The following is a 22,222-nucleotide window of genomic DNA, read 5'->3' on the forward strand; positions in this document are numbered from 1 at the left end:
AACTGAATTTGGCTCCATTCACCACAACTCTTTGGGCCTGGCCCTCCAGCCAGTTCTTTATCCATCGCAGAGTACACCCATCCAGACGGAGCTGCCAGCTTCTGCAGGAGAATGCTGTGGGATACGGTGTCACAGGCCTTACTGAAGTCTAAGGACACAACCTCCACAGCCTTGCTGACACATTTGTTGCCTTCTAACATGTATTTCAAAATTTAACATTTCTCAAGGACTTCTATCTGAAAATTGCTGTCAAATCGGTTGCCTTGTGCTAGACTTTAAGCAATATGACAAGCATATTAAACACTTTTAAAATCTTTTATCTGTGACTAAGGCCATTAAAAGTAATTTTTACTGTCTTGCTTTCTCAATTACTTATATTTTAAGCAAAACTTGTGTCAGAATCTACTTACATCTTAATCAAAAATTCTGGTTTTGTAGGCAGAGATGATCTAGTGGATAGCACCCCCCCATTCTTTTACAACTTCACTGTGCCTTGTACAAGTGATGCCTTGTACATCCAGTGAACAAGTCTCAGGCACAGATTTGCTGTCTTCACTTATCTGGAACCAGATAAGCAGACCAGAAATCCACACAACCCCTGAATTCAGGGATAATGGCATCCACCCAACAGATGGAGAAGGTATTCACTGAAACTCTGAGTTGGACGAAAGAACCACATAGACTCCCCTCCTCCCACCCACCTTTCCTTCCAGCAGGCATTAACTTTTTCTTCATTAAGGCACTGTTATCTTCTAGTGAATGTTGACCTTGCCCATTTTTCCCAGAGGAATTCCACTATAAATATAGTAAGTACATAAAAGTAGCACTTTCCAAATTCCACTAACTGAACTGAGGATTTTCACACTAACTTTATTAAGAGGACACTTTTTTTTTCCAGTTATACTACTTATGCAATAAGGTGTGAGGATTTATTTTCTCCTAACTGTAGGAAGTAAAAGAATTTCTTCTAGAAATACAAATCTACCAATATACAAGTGAGTGATTAAATTGCTCCCCTGTGTTCACAATATCAGCCTTTGTAATAAAAGACCAGCGTGCACCACTGTTGTGTAGTGATGCCACTGCTGGTAGGTACTGCAGAGTTGTACATGGACATGATAACACAGGAAGCTGTAAGTGACAAAGTGACAAGAAATCCACTTTAGTGTTCAGCTGTAACTTGGGCTCTGCCATATATACTCTACCAGGAATCCTTTCAGAGCTGCAGGTCATCCATAGCAAGCCATTTTCTTCTGCACAGGTCAATATGATCTCTCATGGAAAACCCAGAAGTATTTAGAGATACTTTTGTAATAAGACAAAAGCAGACGTTCCTTATCAGGAGACAGGAAGCAAAGGGTTATTTAAAACTGTTTAATTACATGTTTCAGGTAAGCACAGACAATACAGTAGATTTCCCACCACTGAATATTTACATTCTTTTCCCAGGCTTGAGCTGTTCATTAAGAGTGTCTTTCAATCAACATCCTTGCTCACTTTTGCCGCAAAGAAGGGTGCTGGAATAGAACTATTGCAGGAAACATCATTCCATCAAGGCATGATTTTCTGTGGGATTTTTCTCCTTTAAGAACCACCTACTAGTAGTTCAAGATATTTTTGGAGAATCCTGGCTTCCAAGATGACCTGAAGAATGCACTGGAACCAAGCAGTGTGTTGAAGTCTTAGAAATACTTAATTCAATACCATTATGTACGTTGTAGAGCTGAAATTCTCTTTTTCACTGGCACTGCCATTGGTGCCTGGTTGCTGTTAGGACAGTTTTACACCAATTTTGTTTTGTTCTTTTTTCATTAGCCTCTGGGCCTCTTTCTCCATTTTCTTTCGTTGTTGTTCTGCTGCTCTTTTTTCCCTTTCTGCTATCTTCTGTTGTCTGCAATTAAAGAAAACAAGAATTGCTAAATAACAAGAATCTGATTGTTAGCACAGACATACCTTAAATTCCAGTCAATAAATAGGTTATTGTAAATAATCAAGACAGAGCTTCAGTCTACTGAAGTTAGGCTTCGAAGAGTTATTCTTTTATTGTGTTGAAATCCTGCTTTCAGATTAATCTACTCTTAGGCAGTAATATTCATTCAATTATTTTAGAATCTAAAAGTCAAACAATTGTCAAAGTTTGAAAAGTGAATCACTGAGAGTATACGACAGTTATGAGGCCTAGAGATATGCAGAAAAACCAACCAAACAAATCTAATGCTTTGAGTAGCAAGATTGCCCATTATTTCAAATTCAGACCAAAGAGAACACCAATTTGTGTCCACCCTTTCCCTCAGCAGAGACATCAGTTGTCCTCTTTGCAATCCAAGTACTACAAACATTTTCCTCATGATCAGATGAGATTATAACTTCTAATATTCCCTTTCACATGTTAAGGATCTCTGTTGTATTCTACAGTTCAGTACAAATATAAACAAGAGCCTTTAAGGAAATAAAAAATGAAGTCTTCAGTTGTGTATCCTTTTAGCATTATTTCTTATCACTGCTACAAAAGCCCAGAGATCACTATCTGCTAGCCCAAACAGCCTGTCAACACAAATAGGTTTCCAATTTCAACTAATACATAGCTGACTAGAGTGAAGGAAAAAAACAACACAAAAATCTACTTATTTTATTCCCCCACTTCAGCTATAACACATCCCTGAGAGACACAGGGGCAACAACTGGATCCACACTGCAAGTGGCACATTGCGACACTCTCCTGTACTGCACAAGTAATAATAGAATGGTGTCAGGAGGTCACTCCTGCTTTGGATTCAGTTTATTAGATACAAAAAATGTGCTAAGTTGCTTGCAAGAAGACTTTAAAAATAAAAATGAGGCTTCATTAACTTGAAAAGGTAAAATTGAACACAGATTCAGTAAGAATAAACAATTGCTTATTAAAAAACAATAAAGAATTTTAATTGACAAGGCAGTAGGCAGTTAACTTTCAATGTGTGTAAATTATCTGTGCACATCCACTTAAGTGTGTAAAACATACAGAATCAAGAACTATCATCACTTGAAGCAACCTTCTCTGGTAGATTCCAACTATGGACAAACTGGGCACACAAAACTTAGAAATATTTGAGGTACAAAGACTACATATTATCTTTGTATTGGACAGGAGAGGGACTGCATGTAATACCTTCATGGTTTGCCTTGATTTTTAATGCCTAAAAGTTTTCCTGCACTCTATTAAACTGTTCTGCTGTCACGGAAGAATGAAATCAGTCCTTCACATCAGAATCTACCTTCCCAGTTAATGGAAGCTCAACTTTTTTTTGAGATCACGACCTGCTATCTACATTCCACCAGAAGGGTAGATAACTGACAGTGCCGTCAGTCGAGCATACACAGAGTTTCGCCACTTAACAGTAGCAGATTTTCGTATTTTCCCCACACTTCTGAACTGATGCAGGAAGGAAGAAGTTATATGTACACCAGCCAGCATGTAGAGACAGCAGAGTTCCAAAAAGCCACATGAGGTGTTAAGCAATGCTCGTATTAATCTGCAATTCTGAAGTGACAAAGTCACAACAGATCATGCTTTCCTTCCCCCCTATAAACTGCACAGAACTCCTCTGCACAGAGAAGTGGTTTCCATGCCCTCTACTGGCTGAGTAATTTTATTGGACTTCAGTTATGCCTAAACAAGAACAGACCTTAACATCACCTCAGACAGAGGAACTGAAGTCACCAAAAAATATAAACAAGTAGGTTACCACAAAGTGATTGCCTTTCCACTGCTCTTTTACTTGTCATTGTTCATAATATGGATCTCTATTTCAAACTTCCTGCATGTTTTCAACATAAAGTTATTACCTTTCAGGCTCAGAAAGGTTTCATTTTTCAGTAGAGGAAGAGCCTGTGACAAACTGCAGCCTATTGGACTTTTTCTGCGTTCCAAAACAAAGAGTTCAGCAGAGTTTGTATGGAATGATGTAACATTGTTTAAACCAGGGAAGTATCCACTCCTGATGTCAACCTTGTTTGGCATTCCTAACATAAGTTACATCCAAAAAAAAGCCCCTAAACCTCTCTCATTGGGTAGCAGAACACTAATTATAATGAGAACACTATTAGCAGACATTCGTGTTTTTATTTACTGTATACATACTGACTAACTATAATAAGAATGATATCATACCATTTGGTCTTTTACTTCAACACAATTAGGCATTTAGTTCAACTTTTTTCACTGGGAAGAATACTTCATTGGTACTAGAAAGCCTAAAGGTCCGAATCAGTATCTACAATTTGCAGAAGAAACCAAGTTCTAACTTCAATTAACTGAGAATCCAGTTTATCATCCACTATGTTGATTCACCACTGACTGGCAAATTGCAGTGCATCCCAGCCTAGAGCCTGCTGGGGACTAGGAAGGAAAACAAAAAACAAAGAAACAAAACCAACCAACCAAACAAAAAAAACCACATTCACACTCCTCCTCCGCCAGCCCCCCTGAAACCACAAACAAAAAAAACCAACCCAGCAGACTACAGGAATTCTCAGGCACTAGTAAACTCCTCATGAGCACTGGCTTTCAGCAGGCTTGGATTCCAGGAGGCATCTGGCTTACTACACACACTTATTTCAACTGTCACACACAAGCATTAAGTCACCAGACAGAAGGGCACAGGATACCATGTTCCCTGCTGTTTAGCAGGCCACAGCCCATTTTTGCATGATTGATCAGCACTCTAATACTACACAAAAATGATTCCAGTCTAAGACACTTCTGAATACTGAGCATCAGCAAGTACCCAGACACAATGGCCAAGGGAGATCCTCGCTTTTGCTGCACACTCATTTCTTTCTCGAAGAGCGCTGCTGGAGAACAGTCAGCACTAATACTCTGGAGGCTTAGGGGGACTTTGTCCCCCATTTAGCAGTCTGAAATCTTCAGGTCATTTTGTAGAACAAGATGCAGTCTTCCACAACTAAGACGACACTCCAGATCACTTCCTTATTATGGTCCATTGAAAACAGAGCCAGGCCTGCCAAGTACTATACTTAAGTTTTATGTACGTGTCAGATGTTAATTACACCACAAGTTTTATGTACATGTCAGATGTTAATTACACCACAGATTTCTATTGCAAAGGCGCACTGTAAACCCAGAAGGTACTTCCTATCAATCTTGCTAAAAATCAGCCAGCACTTCCCTCAATTACAGCCAAACATTGTAATTTGATGTGTTGTGAATAAAACAAAGGTTTACTTCACACAGCTGGGACACAGCTCGCACGATGATCAGTTGTACTGAAGTGGCCATTCATAGCTGGCCAAGTGGTATGTAACACAGACAGTTACAGTTCTGAATCATCTTCTATTTACTTGAAATATTTGGACACATACAGATCCCTTCTAAAACAAGTAACATTTGATACTTTTTAGTGGAGCCAGGGAGGAATTCTATGAAAATTAACCACTTGATCTGAAGTCTTTCGATAGCAAAGATACCAGGCTAAAATATGAGAATAAAGTTTGATAAAACCTTGAAATGAAACAGGTTAACATAAGTCACTGCCAATTCAAATCATAGCAAGTGATGAGCTTCAACTCAATCTGCATCTCTTTACCCTTCACACTCCTTCCACGTGTTCTTAAGAGGAAAGAAAGTACATAAATGGAACAGATGAACTATTCATCATGACTTCATTCTTCAGCCTCACCTCTGTCCCTGGGAAAGTAATGGAACAGCTTATCCTTGGTGCCTCCTCAAGGCACATCAAGGATAAGAGGGTTATTAGTGGCAGTCAGCATGGCTTTACCAAGGGTAAGTCATGCTTGACCAACCTCATAGCCTTTTATGAGAATGTAACAAGGTGGATGGATGATGGCAGAGCTGTGGATGTGGTCTACCTTGACTTCAGTAAAGCCTTTGACACAGTCTGCCACAGCATCCTCACAGCTAAGTTGAAGAGGTGTGGTTTAGACAATAGAGTAGTGAGGTGGGTTGCAAACTGGCTTAAGGAGAGAAGCCAGAGAGTGGTAGTCAATGGTGCGGAGTCTAGTTGGAGGCCAGTATCTAGTGGAGTACCTCAGGGGTCAGTACTGGGGCCAATATTACTCAATATATTCATTAACGATTTAGATGAGGGAATAGAGTGCACTATCAGCAAGTTTGCTGATGACACTAAGCTGGGAGCAGTGGCTGACATGCCAGAAGGCTGTGCTGCCATCCAGCGGGACCTGGGCAGGCTGGAGAGTTGGGCGGGGAATAGCCTAATGAAATTTAACAAGGGAAAGTGTAGAGTCCTGCATCTGGGCAGGGATTAAGGGAGTGCATTAAGGGAGTGGAGCACCTCCCTTATGAAGAAAGGCTGAGGGAGCTGGGTCTCTTTAGTTTGGAGAAGAGGAGACTGAGGGGTGACCTTATTAATGTTTATAAATATATAAAGGGTGAGTGCCACAAGGATGGAGCCAGGCTCTTCTCGGTGGCAAACAATGATAGGACAAGGGGTAATGGGATCAAGCTGGAATACAAGAGGTTCCACTTAAATTTGAGAAAAAACTACTTCTCCGTGAGGGTGACAGACACTGGAACAGGCTGCCCAGGGAGGTTGTGGAGTCTCCTTCTCTGGAGACATTCAAAACCCACCTGGACATGTTCCTGTGCGACCTCACCTAGGCATTCCTGCTCCAGTGCGGGGATTGGACTAGATGATCTTTTGAGGTCCCTTCCAATCCCAAACATACTGTGATACTGTGATACTTTGTGCAAGACACTGATTTTACATTCAGGCCTTATCAGCTAGTTAAGTTAGCTAAAAAGGCTTAGCTCCTACAAGGATTCCAAGAACATACTTACAACTTCAACTTCTATCCTGAACTATTTTTACTTTACAGCACATTATTATGATCCTTTTTACAAGGACATTCAGTGGTATTTTACTTAATCATGTTTAAACATGTTATTTGTAATACAATACATTGTTTGGTTTGGGAGGGCAATGGTAGTTGCCCAACTCCTTGACTCCAGAGCAAGGTTCATGTGTTGCTCCAGTGTTCCAGTGATTCTCAAATTTCCCCCACTATCTTGTATATTAAACTGATTAGATCCAAAATGTGTTCTGCCAAGTACCAGTTACATGGAAATTAGATGCATAAAAATAATTAGTCTTAAGAACTGTTAAACAATTCTTAGCACTTATCAGAAAGGTGTTACAACAAACAAACTGTATTTGATCCTTTTACATGTAAAAGTTTATCTGGTGTTACATTATTTTCAGTTACCTAAGAACTTCTTCTGCTTGCCAGGCAGCATCTTCCTCTTCTTCCCAGGCATTAGTATTTTCTTGCCAAGTATCCAAGTCTCCCAGTTCAGGCTGAAACAAAAGAAGAGAAACTCCAAGCACACGTAAAGGAAACAGATAAAACATTTATAACCTTCATGCTTCAGACTTCCAAAAATATTTGACATATGACAGTAGTTCTCAGCTTATTGTCTATGCATTTTCTCTTGCTCTGATACTGACTTTTTCCAGTTAATTGTTGGAATTGGTTGTTTGTGTTTGTTTGTTTTTTATTATTTTTTATTCTGGTCAGTAACAAAGGAAGGAAGGAAGTACTGGAGTGCATTTTTAGGAAGGAGAAGATAAATTAAGTAGATGAATCGAGCAGATATCATTTGAGTGCTGCTTCTCCTCACTCTAAGTTCTTTCCTAAATTATTTTCATTACAGACAAGTTAAAGAAGTACTATGACCATTCTGTACTGCTTTCTGCCTAGACCCTTTTGTGCATTATGTTAATCAAAGCAGAAGCACTGTTAAAGATGGCAAAGAGGGAGGGAGGGAGGGGAGAGAGCACACATGAGAGCAAGCATCTCCCTCTAAACAGCCAGCCTGTTAGATTATTAGGCTATTTTTTCTAAGGCTAAAGGTAACCCAGAGGCTCTCAAGAATAAAAAAAAAAAACAAAAAAAAAAGGAGTCCACTCCTCTGTTAGGAACTTACTGTGCAGAATCAAGAAAAACACATAGTCCATTGCTTTAGAAGATTGCAAGTACAAAAGTGTTTGGAAGCTTCTTAGCTTTTTATCACTGGTCTGCTAAGTTTTCAGTAAAATAAATTAGTTAAAATTAGATTAACTACTTCACTGCTTTGAACCGAACTCTCAATTTTAAAACAAATGATTCCTCTTGCTCCCCACACAGCAGACCTTAGGCAGACTATTCCTTCTCCTACAGAACACTCATTTAACTGTGAAATACCAGACGAATACTTAGAGCATACTTACAGACTGGTGAATAAAAGGAATATCTTGTGTAGCTGCTAATCTGCTAGAGAATCCTGTGTTTCCCTCTGGAATCCCAAAATTTAAAGGCTCTCGTTTTTTAATAACTATCTGAAAAAATTCAAAGAAAAGAATGAGAAGTGGTAAGTCGAAGCAGTGCACAGACTCCTTGGTGGTCATATAACTCTGTGCCTGTGAAGGCACAGCTACACAACACTGTGCTGCATCTCAAATCTGATCAGGTTCTGCAAGCTGTACAGCCACAGGAACTGGTGAGAGAAGTTAAATGCAGAAGACAGGAGAACTCCCTCCTTCCCCCACTAGCTTTTTCTCAGGTCACATTGAAACCTATGACGGAATCAAGACAGAGAAAGGGCACAAAGAATTGCAGATCAAATAGCCACATCTGCCAGTACTTGTATAAGGCACCGATTACACGGCATATTCCTCAGAGAAATACTGCTTCCATGGTAGGTCACTCTAAGATACTGCTCTTGAGGATAGTGCTGTCTGCACAGCTTTACTGGTTTAGAACATCAGCTCTCTTAGCTACTTCAACAGCATACCTGGGCAAGTGAAGTTTCAGTAGTTCAAATGTAATTCACTATCATGTCAACTGGTAAAGCTTTGTACTGGTTTGGCTGAAAAACAGGCACCAATGCCTCTCCTAAAAGGTTTAATAGCAAATTGAACATGGTTGCTAAAACCATGTACTTCTCTTGACCTCAAGCTGTGAACTTGCTCATGTACTTTGTTTAGCCTACTTTAAGTCCCTGCTGCTTCCAAAAGAGGTAGATTCACAGTTCCACTGACTATGCAAATGCTGGTACCAAGGCAAGAAAGGGAACAGGACTGGAACATCTTATTTAGCATGACAGCCTCTGAACTTCCATTTCCAGACATTGCAGATTGGAGCAGTAACACAAGTAGATTCCACCTCCGATGCTGGGGTTCATATTGAGCCCAGATTTAGTAGAAATACAAATGCAAACTCATATTTAAGGGTGGTAACATGGCCAAGTTAGCAGGAATATTCTTTACGGTGCCTGCAGTCACTCTTTAAGATACATCTAAACTAAACCCAGTATACAGTATTCAAACAGCATGGATCGTTCTCAAGCTTTGTTCTGTACCTGAAACTCTATTAGGCAAAACATGTCATTAGATACAGAGGGAGAAATCTACCTCTTATCCAGTGCCCCTTCTGCCCCCCAGATTTTGGGAGATCAAAATTCTTAGAAGAATTTAGTCTACAGAATACTGCAGATACTGAAAGTACAGAAAACTGACACCAGTATAACCTCCAGTTCATAGGACCCCAGGAAGATTCAGCTTGGAAGAGGCCTCAGGAGGTTTTAATCCAGCCTCCTCCTCAAGGCACTGTCAGCTCTGAGGCAGGTGAAGGTACTCAAGGCTTATTTGCTCGAGGCTTGAAAACTTCCAGAGACAGAGCCTGCATGACCTCTCTGGTAACCTGTTCCACAGCCTGACGGCTTTCATTGTGAAAGAGGTTCTCCACTTGACTCAAAGCCTTGTAAGTACCCAGCAGGAAGATTTCCACATAGAAACAAAACTTGCAATTACCGGTTTAATCGGCCTTTATTTACAGTATTGATGCTACTCTGGATATGTCCTTCTGTCTTGTCTCCATAATAAAAAAGGATATTTGAAGAGCAAACAGTTTTAAAGTATCAGGTCCCTAATTCCAGCCCCCCCAGTAAAACTCAGTGAAACAAGTAAAGTTTTTCTGAAACAGCCGTGCTGCTACCTCAGACTTCACAAGAGCAGGACATGGAATGTGTCTGTTCAAATAATGCAAAGGTATGAGCACAATTATCTTAGTGCAGTGGGTCCGTATTCAGAATCAAAGCAATTTGAGGGTTCTCGCATTATACGTCCCAGAGCCTTCAGATTATAAATTCTTCATAAATTTCCAATATTAAGACTAAAGATGTAAACATGAACTAGCATCACATTTGGTAAGATCTCAAAGAGTCAGTATTTTTAATTGGATGTGTTAGACTAGACATCTGCACCTATCCTCGTTTCAATAGGATAGCTTAATTTTACCAGAAGCACCTTCTCTAACTTGCCAATTAACGTGTAGCTTATTTTAAAGCAAGGAAAATCCTCCACAAGTTTAGTTGAAAGCACAATACCTACTTTTTGAGTTTTTCGTATAGTTGGTGTCATATCTTTGAAATAATCAGGTTCCATTTGTTCCAAAGGATTTTGCTGAGCGGCCACATTGCCATTGCCACCTTCAATCTTGACACTAGTAGGTGCCTCTTCATCCCACGAAGACCAGTCTTCTACTTCTGGCTGAACAGAAATATATGGTACAAATCAAAATTATCTGCAAGTAAAAATGTTCTCTTATATCTTGCTAAGACATTCACTTAATATTATCTAGCATATATAACAATATTATATCTTCCTAAGGTACATACGATAGGACTGGTATAATCACTCTGTTAAGTGATCTATGAATTCACCCACCACTGAAGCAATTACCTGTTTAGGAACAGAAGTATAATCCACTGTGGTTGGCAAAGTTATCTGGTCTCCACTTAACTTTCGCCCTCTTCCAGACCTGAAAGAAAAATGCAGGATTCCTCCAAGCTCTGAAAACATGAGGACTAAGTTTAAAAAAAACAAAAAGGAAGTCTGAGAACAGCACTACTGAAAATAGTCATGGCTAAAATATTAAGTGCTTAAGCTCCCTTAGAATTAACTACTGCCAGTAAAAGTCTGCTAAGTCTGCTAAACAAAGGAATTTCATCATGAATTTGAAGTAGTGTTCACAAGAACTTTTCAAACTGCAGTGGAAATAGAGAAGAAGCAACTTTAAGAAATATGGACAAATTAACTCAGTTCTTTGCACACAGTCACAATTTTTAGATTGTCAGTGCTTATGAATTAAACATTACCAATCCAGATTTGCTCAAAGAAAACCATTTCTACTGTAAACTGAGAAGTCTTTCTACGCGTCTTAGATGTTAAACTGTGTCTAACAAATCACTTCTAAGCTGCTAACACACTTTTTCCTTCAAAGTCTAAACAGAAGAAGTACAAGATTATGCAAGTCAACAGCTTCTGTTCAATACGCGCTTCTGCCTACTTAAAGAATACTGTTTCAATAAAAGTATTTCAGCAACTATATAAAATAATTTTAATTAAAGACAAACACTAATGCATTGCAAATACATCACCTAGGCTTTTACTTAATGACAGTGTTCAAAGATCACAATAATAACTAAAATATTCTTAGCTGACATTCACTGTATTTTAAAATCTTACAACAGAGGAGACTGAAATCCAGGCTCACACATTTTCCCCAAGGAGTGTAAGCTCCTATAGCAAGACAGTCATGTAACTGACCTTACACAGGTTGGAAAAGCTAAGTTTCATTTATTACTACTGATGAGAATACAACTGGGAAACTACAACTTGGAGTTCATATCCATTATCTTTACTATCATAGAACATTTTACCATCAACTTGGAATAGCTGAATTGCTTGCAACACCACCTCTGCTGCATCCTGGTAAGTGATTAGATATATTTTTCCTACAGTGGATTCAGGCAGGCTGTTACTTATCAAAAAAGATTTTAACTAAAGACATGACTAGTACTACACGTACGTTTTACACTTACTAGAAAGACACACAATCTCTATAGGCACTTGTTTAAACAAAAAACGAATGTAAACTGTATAATCTAAGTATATCCATTGAATTAAAAGGCACATTTAATGGAATCACATTTGCTGGTTATCAGGCATACTCATATGCAGGGGTACATTACAGGAAAACAAAATTTATCAAGCTATGCTTTGCAGCTGACATTTAACAGGAGAAACATCTGTAGCCAACAGACTGAACTAACTTGATCCACTGACTTGCTTATGTGAAAATTTTAAATTTTCGTTCTTTCAACTAATTGTTACTCAGAGAAGCTCTCCTACTTTTTACTCCAAATCAGTTCCTCAGCTGTTCAAGTACTGAGTTCAATCAAAAGCTGAAAAATGGAGGAAAATACTGTAATTACACCTAAACAATTAACTGCTTATAAAAGCTATCTTAACACTTAGAGATGAAGGGTCCGCATAATATAGATGCTATCAATGCAATGTTTTGACTTCTTTTAGAACCTGAACAGCAGGTACTCTTAATTTAATTTGGAATTCAAATCACAGAACTAAGGTTGACATAAACATAGTTATATGCAACACTTAAATGTATCTTTTTAAAGCTTCACTGTAGTGCATTTACCAACAAGATGAGAGCTTCCTCTTATTCTTGCAATAAGTAAAGGCAAACAGGAAATAAAGTTATTTTGTGTCTACCACACATTCTGGATATGCTTTAACCTCACTCTGATCATACACAAAAGGAGAATCCATTTCTCTAGACTGGTATTTGTTTATGTAAAACAACATTCTGCAAGAATGACAAGAAGCAACCATAGTCCAGATGACAGCACAGTGCTCTCAAGATCTGCTTCAGGTACTCTGTTACTCTACTATCATATAACCATAACTCCTGAGGGTTTTTTAGTGTTTCTAGGTACTACACTGCTGTGTCCATGGGTCTACAACTCAAAAGAACACTAAGTACGGCTTACAAGAGTAAAGTAAAAATAAATCATGTTCATTAAAAAGAAAAAAAAAAAAAAAAAAAAAAAAGGCAGTTCCACTGAACTTTAATCACTGTCCTCCAGCCTTTTGCAAGAATTTTCAATAGGCAGAAGAATCTGAAGTCTCAGGCAACAGCTTCTTGACAAAGTAAAATGAGAATCACGTATCACAATGAAAGACTACTGACTGATGACTAGGTGGATGCTGCCATTAACTGAACCTCGTAAAAAAACCAAAATATTTCTGGCCAAGTCCTCCTAGAAAATGTGGAGAACAACTTTTCTTAACGTTCGACACAACGTAGTTGTAAAAGGCAGTTTTAAAACCCTGTCATAGCTGTTTAGAAAACACTCCTCATTAGGGCTATCTTACCACAAAATACACTGACAACTGCACTACATAGACTTTTGAACTCTGAAGGAATATGCAGATTAAAGAATGAATTTGAATTAGTTTTTATCTGTCTTGATTGTTCTGCAATTAGTAAAAACAGAACTGGGAAAAGTGGTGGGTGGGTGTTGGAAGAAGGAAAGAAGTATAAGAGTGTGATTAAAAAAAGAAAAGGTAACCAAATTAAATAAGACATGTTTACCTGCATATTAACTTTTTAATGAAAGAAAGCACTGCTGCCAGGCAAGTACAGATTTTAAAGAGTCGAAACTGTGTTACGGCCATGGTGAGAAACCCTTCCTGCAAAAGAAAAAAGTTAGATGTAGAGTATTATACATCTTTACATAGTTCTTAAAGTCATTTTTCTTAGTTGCTGATTAGCAAGGAACATTCTGTGAAACTATATTAATGCAAGAAAAGAGAAGAGGTACCTGGAGCAAAGACACTACCTGCCTACTCTCAGGACATTTCACTGATGTAAATAATACAACTACATAATGTATATGGCCTTTAAAGAAACAGCACATAATCATAGGTAAAGTCACAGTTAAAGATACTTCTAAAGGGCTAGTGCAGGCAATCGGTTGTGGAGACTGTACAGCTGATCTGGTTTAGACACTAACAATGGCACTGAACACTAGCAACGCAAGAACAGAATAATCACCAGTAAGAAGCTCACACTTGCTTGAGCAAGTCTTGAATATACAAGTTATAAATGTAGTCATTAAGTCAAACCCAAAATTTAGTTTCCATTTTGATGGAAATTATAAGAACAAACATTGTTTATTTTAGAAACAGTGTCACTGAAAAACCATCAGCAAAGAAAGAGTTGGTTCATCCTGTGTGCACTATAGGACAAGTTAACCCCTAGATCTATCAATATTCCTATGCCAGACTGGATCATGCTAGCAAACCCAGCCAAGAAAAAACTGATCTTTGGCTGAAGCCACTTATGTTGTCGGTTGTTTTTCAGTGTCAATTTGATAATCTAGAAAATTTATAGTCAGTATACCCCATTACTCCAACAGAGCCCCTCAAATAGGTACAGACTAGAGTCAAAATAACCTGCTGTAAATCAAGGATCCCTCTTCTCTCTTCTAGAGGTGAACATTTCAGAATAAAGAAGGAGAGGTTAGGCTTCACAAATAGCTTTTTATTGTATACATCTACACTTGTAACAACATTTTCTGTTGCAAGTTTAACATACCTCCTGGTGAGAAGAGAAGGCAGCCCTGTGACATTTTCCTCAGGCCATGAGTATTCCATGGAAGGACAGCTTGATTTCAAATATGCTATGGCATTTAAATCACACTTTATATTCCAGGCTTTAAGTTAGGAAGAGTCAGGAAGGTGGATCATTAGGTAGGCTGCTCCAATAATGCCCTGAGGATTTTATTAAAAAGTACATAATGGGATTTGTGAGCTTCATGGAGCTTAGATTTATTTTTTTATTGGTGCTCATTTGCTAGATAATGTAACTAGTACTAAACATTGTAGTAACACAGTACTGGAAATATGGCTTCACATACAGTCCAAATAAGGAATTTCTGACACTGAAAAATCATACAGTGTGGCTATTACACAAACAGGCCCTTTTATTGTAAAATGGAAGGCTTAAGTCAATAAGTAACCACCAATTTACAGACCACACTACCAAAATGTAGCTCAGGAGAGAGGCCTCATAAGATACATTCCACCTCTACTTCAACACTAGTGTTGTCTTAATCTCATTTCATGGGAGACTTAAAAATGTAGAGAACCTCATACCAGAGTGGGTGTTAAACGAGCTTTTTGTTTAACAGGATGAGGCAACAGTCAAACTTCCCACAAAGCAGCAAGAATAGCAGACCCTGTCCAACACATTTGGCTTTTCATTTTAAAGACAGGACTATCATTTTGTATGGTGCTCAAGTACTTCCTTACCTTTCCAAATAAGCAATTTTGACAGTATCTAGGTGACAGCAGAATGCATCAGTCAAGAATTTGAAAGATTCAGAAATTGTGGAAGTTAGTGAAAAAATAGTGGATAGCAACTAGATGAACAGTTCTCTATTCTACAGGTAGAAATTATAGCAAACTAACGCTGCATTGATGAAAGATATTGTCATTTTAAAAAGAGGCAGCTAGAAGCCATCTACCTGTAATTTGAGGTACAAAGAGCAGGTAAACCGCTGAAATGAGAAAAAAGCACATCTTTTCTAAAAGAAAACTTGTTTAGAAGCTCACTCCACTCTACTTGAATTCACTCTTCTATCGGCTTGGGGAGCAGGAGGGAAGGAGTAGGAAAGCACTCAACACTAGAGTAAAGGCATTTTCCCCACTGTTCAGCCTAACTAACTGCCACACTGGACAGCCAAGACAGATCTTAAATTAAAAAACAAACTACTGATTGGAAAGGTTGTTTTATGACGCAACAATTACTCAAAAATTTCAGTAGACTCAATATTGTTAGTGCCTGAGTTCAAAGGTTTATTAGCCAAGTGCAAAACTAAAAACAAAACAACCTTCAAGTGTGTCACATATATTCACACACACAGATGTGTACATGTATGTATATAACTCCAGTTTTTCAACTAATCTCCATTTTTTCAGATATCAAATTGTATACTGTATTGACTTCCCTATATAAACAACTGAAAACACAGAATCTATAAGAAGCCTGGCTTGCAAGCTTGTGAAGTCCACTGCTGGCAAGAGCTACCACCAGAAGTTAATCCATTTTTCCCAGGTCACTTCTACACATGAGTGACTACAGCTCCAATATCACTAGTATGCCTGCTCAGCAGGGTTCAATAGCTATCGTCATTCCCCATAGCAATCAGATAAGTTGTCCCCCTCCACTTTCTATGTGTCATTCAACAATTTCAGAGTTATAATGAGAGACACAATCGTATATTTATGTTAGAGCTGCATTTCACTTCACCTGTGGCAGCACTATGCCCTACAAGACTGTTTGCTCGCCCCTTCTCTGACCTGTGATTGTAGTGTTCCCAATGAAGTTAAGATCGGTACACTACAAACTGCCAAATGCACAGTTTTGGCATCAATATGCTATCAGCTAGCTATACTAATATTAGCAATCCTTCACCTTTAAAAAGTACTTTCATCAGTGTATCTAGTTTTTATACTGCTAATTAAGATATGAAGCAGTATATATGGATTAACTTCAGCAATATGCTAAAAGCAGTTTAAAATACAACCTCAAACCAGTTATTGGCTCAAGATTTGGACAAGTCAAGCATCTTCCACAGTGTCTGAAACAGCACTTGAAGCATTTGCCTTGTTGCTCTAAGAACAGCACTACCCAGAAAATAAAAGTTAAAGGTAAGATAAAGATTTTGAGTTTTGTTTAGTGCCTTCTAGCCTTTTGTGTGTGTGCTTAGGTTTTTGTTTGTTGTTTTGTTTTTTTTTTTTCTTTTCAAGTTAAGTAATCCATTTTCTCAAAGGGAAATAACTTTCTATTCTGAAACATCTGTATCAATATAAATGCACAAGGAACCTTAGCATTTCCTGAGTTCACTGCAAACTTAATTCACCTGATATCATTACACTAAACTTGTTAAGTTAACCCAGTGTTCATTCTCTTCTTGCTGTCCATTTTTCTCAAACACTGCAAAGAGACACACCATGTATCTTCCTTAACTCGTGAATGGGAATAAATATCAGTGTCATGCTAAATGGCAGGGCAACAACCTCCCTTCTTCCTCTTCTTCTTCTAAGCCTTTCCCTGATAATCAATCCCAAAAGCAACTATCATCGTATCAGCAGCCAACTATGACACAGGATGGCATACAAACATAATACAAAGTGGCAGCGCTCCAGCAAGAATCCTAGAACATTTCTTAGCAGATGGAGGCAAAGGTGAAAACTGGACTATAATTCAGAAAATCTGACAGAGTTGTCTGTCAGCCTGATACATCCTAGTGCATATTGCACCTCATGCCTCAGCTTCCCTTTTGTTAAATCGGACAAAGCTTCCCTTCTCCCATTATTGAGATTGCTTCTAATGTATTACATTTAGCAGACCTACTGTCAAGTGAACTTTTATGTTCCATTACAACAGATATAAAGAAGCAAATAAATCAGGACATGAATCCAGTCAATGCAACAATCTTGTAACAGACACCAAATTTACCTGCAGTTTGAATTGCATAGCTCATACTGTCTTCTGCAGGTAAAAAGTCACACCAGTTGCTCGTGTGGAAGGTGAGCACAGAAGGGAATAAAGCACAGTAGCAGCAAGATGCTAAACACATTAGAGCCACGTCAGAAGAATGAACCACCTTATCCCCAAAAACATTCTATGGATCCATAAAGGAAACAGAGTGAAGGGACAGAAAGTTCAGAAGTTTCTTGAGCTGAAACATTTTTTACATCACTTTCAGCTTGCAGCAGTGACCTTGTTAGAACTCCTGGCACCTCTGACTTCACTGACATCAGCCAGAAAATCGTCCTCAGCACGTACAGTCCAGCTGACTTAATCAGCTACAGTGAAATAGGCAAGACCCTCAGTGGCCATTGCTGTACAATGCGCATGTTGTCACTTGGAGAAACAGATCCTCTTTCGCACCTAACTGCACACACAAACGCCACTTCAATAATATTTCAAGAGACAGCCAATTCTAAAATAAAGTCACTTTGTGGCACTAAAATTGCTTTATAGACTTATTTTCTCCTACTGAACACTGAAAAATATGTCAAAACAGTCATATTATAGAGCACCTGTCCTGCTGTCCTCTCCTCCTCTACAAAGCTGACTGATTGGGACTGTGTAGTTTTCTTCAGATATGGAATTTCTGCCCTGAATTATCAGTGTTTTGTGAATTTATTACTTTTTTTTTTTTCATATCAGTTCACCTTTGACTCTGGAATGAATACTTGAAGACATCTTCAAAACACTGACTTTAACTTATATTACAGACAAATAGCTAAACAGCCAAGGCATGGTATCTAAATCAAGACTAAAAATAGCTAGTCTGAAACCAAAAGGCTCCCCACCAACTACAATGTATATGAATAGCTATATAAAAAAGCCTCAGCCTTCTAAAGCAACATGAGAAGTCCATTTCCTAGGAAAAAAGTCTAACACAGCCTTGAGTGCTTACATGTGTCAGTACCAAAACTGCACAAAAGCACCAGAGAATCAGTATGTTTTAACTAGAACAGCTGATAAAAACCTAGCAAATATCATATGATCAGTCCAAAGTTTCAGTGGCAAGGATATGATTTCTTATAAGTTAATTTTCTATGAAATTTTGCAAAGCAGAGTGGACACATGGATCAGAAGATGTCCAAGTAGGTTTAAGGGAAGATTAAATGTTATGAAGATCAGCAGATAGAGCTAAAAAAACTACTAGTTTTTCAAGCAAAAAAACCCTCCTCCAAACAATGTTCATTACAAGATGTATAAAGACACTCTGTATTTTAAGAAAGGCAAGATACTGATTCAGGAACAGCATTCAGACAGGCACTGAAAGACACAAGCAGCATCTCCTGCATTTCAAAGACAGCAATCGTGATTCTGTAGACTAAGAGGTTCCATTCCCCTCCTCCTAGTTGATTTCTGTAATTGGTTTTCGTTTGGTTGGGATTTTTTAATCACTTTATATAGAAACATTATATTGGGAACACTGAGGGCAGAAGAAAGAACTTACCAGGTCAATGTCTTCACCACCAAGTTTGATAAATAGATAGATTAAATGGCAACATGACTGAACCTTGAAGCTGTGCTACTATGGCATTAGAGGATGAAATCCAAAGGGAAGATCAGGAGGCATCTCTGCTATCTAACGATAGGAATGTGTTTGGGGGATGTCAGTAAAGGTACTGTAGTTTCAACACTAATGCTTCAACTTTCAGTGCAAGCACCTTGACTGGTTAGTTGCGAGGTAGCTGGAGGATCACTCTGCCCATGATTTATGGGGGTGAGCTAAGTCATCCAAGGTGCTCAAATTCAGGATGAGATTCCTAGACCATCAGGAGCTGCAGAAGAGATGAACATTCAAGAAGGAATGGTTGTCTCTCTAACTAAAGGCAGTAAAAATTGGTGCATGTTGGCAATTGCTAAGTTATTCCTAGACACCCAAAACTCTGTTATACAACATGCAGAGTTGCAACTTCTTTTTTAAACATGCTACTTGTAGAACCATAAAATTTCTGAAGTAATACCACCTCATCCCACTCCTATCTCCCCAAGAAACGGAATGCAGTTTCAATTTTGTTAATGTGAACACTTGAAGGTTTCTGTTCTGAATGATAAGTTCTATTTTTCAAGGCAACATTAATTAAAATAGAAAATTCATGTCCCCTGACTAATCATAGTCATTCTCTGACAATTCCCTATCTATTTATGCTACTGCTTTCTGAAAACCAAAAAACAAAACAAAGATTGAAATCATGCAATCCCATGATTCTACACTATAACTTCATTCACAGTTGCAAGAAGTCTTTGACATAATGCACCAATTAACGTAACTTGCTTCGCAACACCAGAGAAATTCTCAGGCACAGAACCCGAGTTCAGGAGACTCCAGTTCTGCTCCAGTCCTTATTAGTCATCCAGGACTGAAGTTATCTGTATCTACATGGAAAGCCGGACACAACAAATTAACACACCCTCATCATTACTATCACAAAATCATCTTGCAACGTCTGCTGTCTCAACAAGCACTGGCTGTCTATAGTCAAGACACACTACATGACATGCTGTACAAGATGGCTTAAAAAAATCTGCAGGGTTTGGCTATATTTCCAGAATATTCAGGAGGACTATAAAGCAACAAGCTATACAACTTTTCACTAGACGTGCAACTGAGACACTTACATTGTGAATTCATGACCATGAAACGGTGCCCCATCATTCTACAGCACAGCCCAGGCTCACATGTTGCTACAGACAGCACTGAAGCCCGGCAGGAGCACTTAAGTTTTCTGTGACATATCAGAGAATCTTCAGTCTATAAAAGTGTACTAAGCAACTTTCACATTAACTTTTATGCAATTTGTCAGTCGGCATGAAAAAAAGAACTTCAGACTAGGTAACCCCAAGCAGAGTGACCCCACAGAGAGCCTAGAAACAGCAAAAAAAGCTTATAACAGGGTCTGCCCCACCTCCCATCCTTTCCTACAGGGTGCCAAACCCCTCAGACCCCAAACGCTGCCCGTGTACTCGCCAGGCACTCAATGTTTCCCCAGCCCGTGCGACTCCCCCCTCCGCACGGCAGGAGGGGCCCGGGCCGGCCGGGCAGAGACACGGGCCGGGCGCGCAGGCCTGCCGCTGGCCGAGGGCCGCTGGGGCACAGCTGCGGCGACGGCCACACTGCCCCGGGGCCGGGGCGCCACGATCACGGAGGGGAACGGGGCGGGGGCGTTACTGAGGGAGATCCGTGCGGACCGGCCCGCGGCGGGAAGGCGCTGAGGGCCCTGCCCAGCCGCGCCAGAGCGGAAGCGGGCACCCGGCAGGGAAGAAAGCGCCGCCACCCCACTCTGCTCACCTGTCCCTAGGAGCAGGGGTCTCCAGGGGGCGCGGAGCGCCAGGGCCCGAAGCGGCCGCTCCCGCAGCCTCCGCGCTCGCCGGCCGCCCTTCATTCAGAGCCGGGCGCGCAGCGCTCCGCCGCCCGCTCCCGCGCCGCCATGTCGGCCCGCGGTCACCCGGGAGACGGGCCCGCCCCTTCCGGCCGCGCCTCTTCCCCTCGCGCTGCCAACCGTGGCTCGCGCCTGGGGCTCCCGCCGTGGCTTTAACCAACAGCCGCCAAGCCAACGGCCGCTGGGGCGGCAGCGCGGCAGGAGGGGCTGGGCTGGGCTGGGCTGGGCTGGGCTGGGCTGGGCTGGGCTGGGGCGACGTGGCCGGTCTGCGGGACAGCGCTCAGCACCCAGCACAGCCGCGCCAGGCTGCTCCGCGGCCACCCCATCGGCAGCCTCCTCCGCTCTGCCTCTGCCCTCCCGCGGCCCGCCCCGCCCCGCGCCGGGCGAAGGCCGCCCTGTGCAGTGGGTGACCGGGACCCGCCACAGCCCGGCCCCAGCGGGGCTTTGGTCCAGAGCTTTGTCACTTCAGGGGACTGTGATAAATAAGTGATGGGCTTTAATGTTATCAGAGTGCTGATTATGTGGTTGTAGAGGTATTACTATGTGGTTGGGTAGATGCTGGGCTGTAAATTTGGAAGCTGCTAAAATAAAATCGCTGAAGTAGCTTTTGAGAGGGCGTAGCCTCAGGTGGCAGCTCGTCTTGCCAGTGTCTGGGTTTGTTCACCCAGATGCTTCAAAAAGTGCTTGTGCATGTTAACTGGCCGGCCTCTGGGGACAGGATTCATTCACTGCTGATGCGCAGAAAGGAGAAGGAGGAAGATGTTGGCTAATGTAAGACTTTCTACAGTGCTGTGTACATCTCCCATTGCGTTTGATCAGCTCCATAGATGAGGTAAAGGGAGGTTCTGCCTCCTCACTGGCAGGCCTAGTCTACTTCTAAGAAGGCACTGAAAAAAAGTCCCTTTATACCACCGAGTTCTTTCTGCTCTCTTTAAATAGCTTCCCCTAAAGACTTCGTGTTCTGCTAGTGGAGCTAACCTACCTTTTTATGTTTCTTGACAACTAACACTTAAAAATGTTTTGGTAATCTCTAGTTGTGCATCACTTTACGTTATGGATCTTCTGCCTAATTTAGCTGACCAACTGGTAGACTTCAGAGAACCATTTGTTTTAGCCACCAGGATACAGCAATAATAATGGAAATAGAGAAATAAGCCAAAGTCTGCAAATATTTAGCTCACCATGTAACTGTGGCTTTTGGGTTTTGGTAAAGTGATTAGGCAGTCAAGTACTGATTATTCAGTCATCTGGGACTGACATTTAATTGATGTATAATATTGGTGTTAATTTACATTATTATTCTTTCTAAGTGTTTTTACTAAAAGGCAGTGTCCCCATTTGTTTACTTGGGGACACTGAGTTCACGT

The 22,222-nt window shown here is 40.3% G+C and overlaps 1 protein-coding gene across 3 annotated transcripts; it reads right to left on the minus strand.

The window, feature by feature from the left end:
* Nucleotides 1-1,360: 1,360 nt before the first annotated feature.
* Nucleotides 1,361-20,904, minus strand: EBAG9 (estrogen receptor binding site associated antigen 9). 3 transcript variants are annotated; one of them, XM_080340398.1, is made up of 7 exons: nucleotides 20,765-20,904; nucleotides 13,474-13,571; nucleotides 10,758-10,836; nucleotides 10,407-10,565; nucleotides 8,247-8,354; nucleotides 7,243-7,334; nucleotides 1,361-1,891 (listed from the first exon to the last, which is right to left on the minus strand). In XM_080340398.1, exons 2-7 carry the CDS (start codon nucleotides 13,554-13,556, stop codon nucleotides 1,771-1,773), a joined length of 642 nt encoding a protein of 213 aa, XP_080196524.1. In that variant the 5' UTR covers nucleotides 13,557-13,571; nucleotides 20,765-20,904; the 3' UTR covers nucleotides 1,361-1,770. The 3 variants fall into 3 exon arrangements, with proteins under 3 accessions (XP_080196524.1, XP_080196525.1, XP_080196526.1); XM_080340399.1 differs by lacking the exon at nucleotides 20,765-20,904 and adding an exon at nucleotides 14,479-14,587; XM_080340400.1 differs by lacking the exon at nucleotides 20,765-20,904 and having other exon boundaries at nucleotides 10,758-10,882; nucleotides 13,474-13,560.
* Nucleotides 20,905-22,222: the final 1,318 nt, after the last annotated feature.

The sequence above is a fragment of the Nesoenas mayeri genome (genome assembly GCF_963082525.1).
Source record: "Nesoenas mayeri genome assembly, chromosome: 2".
Lineage (NCBI taxonomy): Eukaryota > Metazoa > Chordata > Aves > Columbiformes > Columbidae > Nesoenas > Nesoenas mayeri.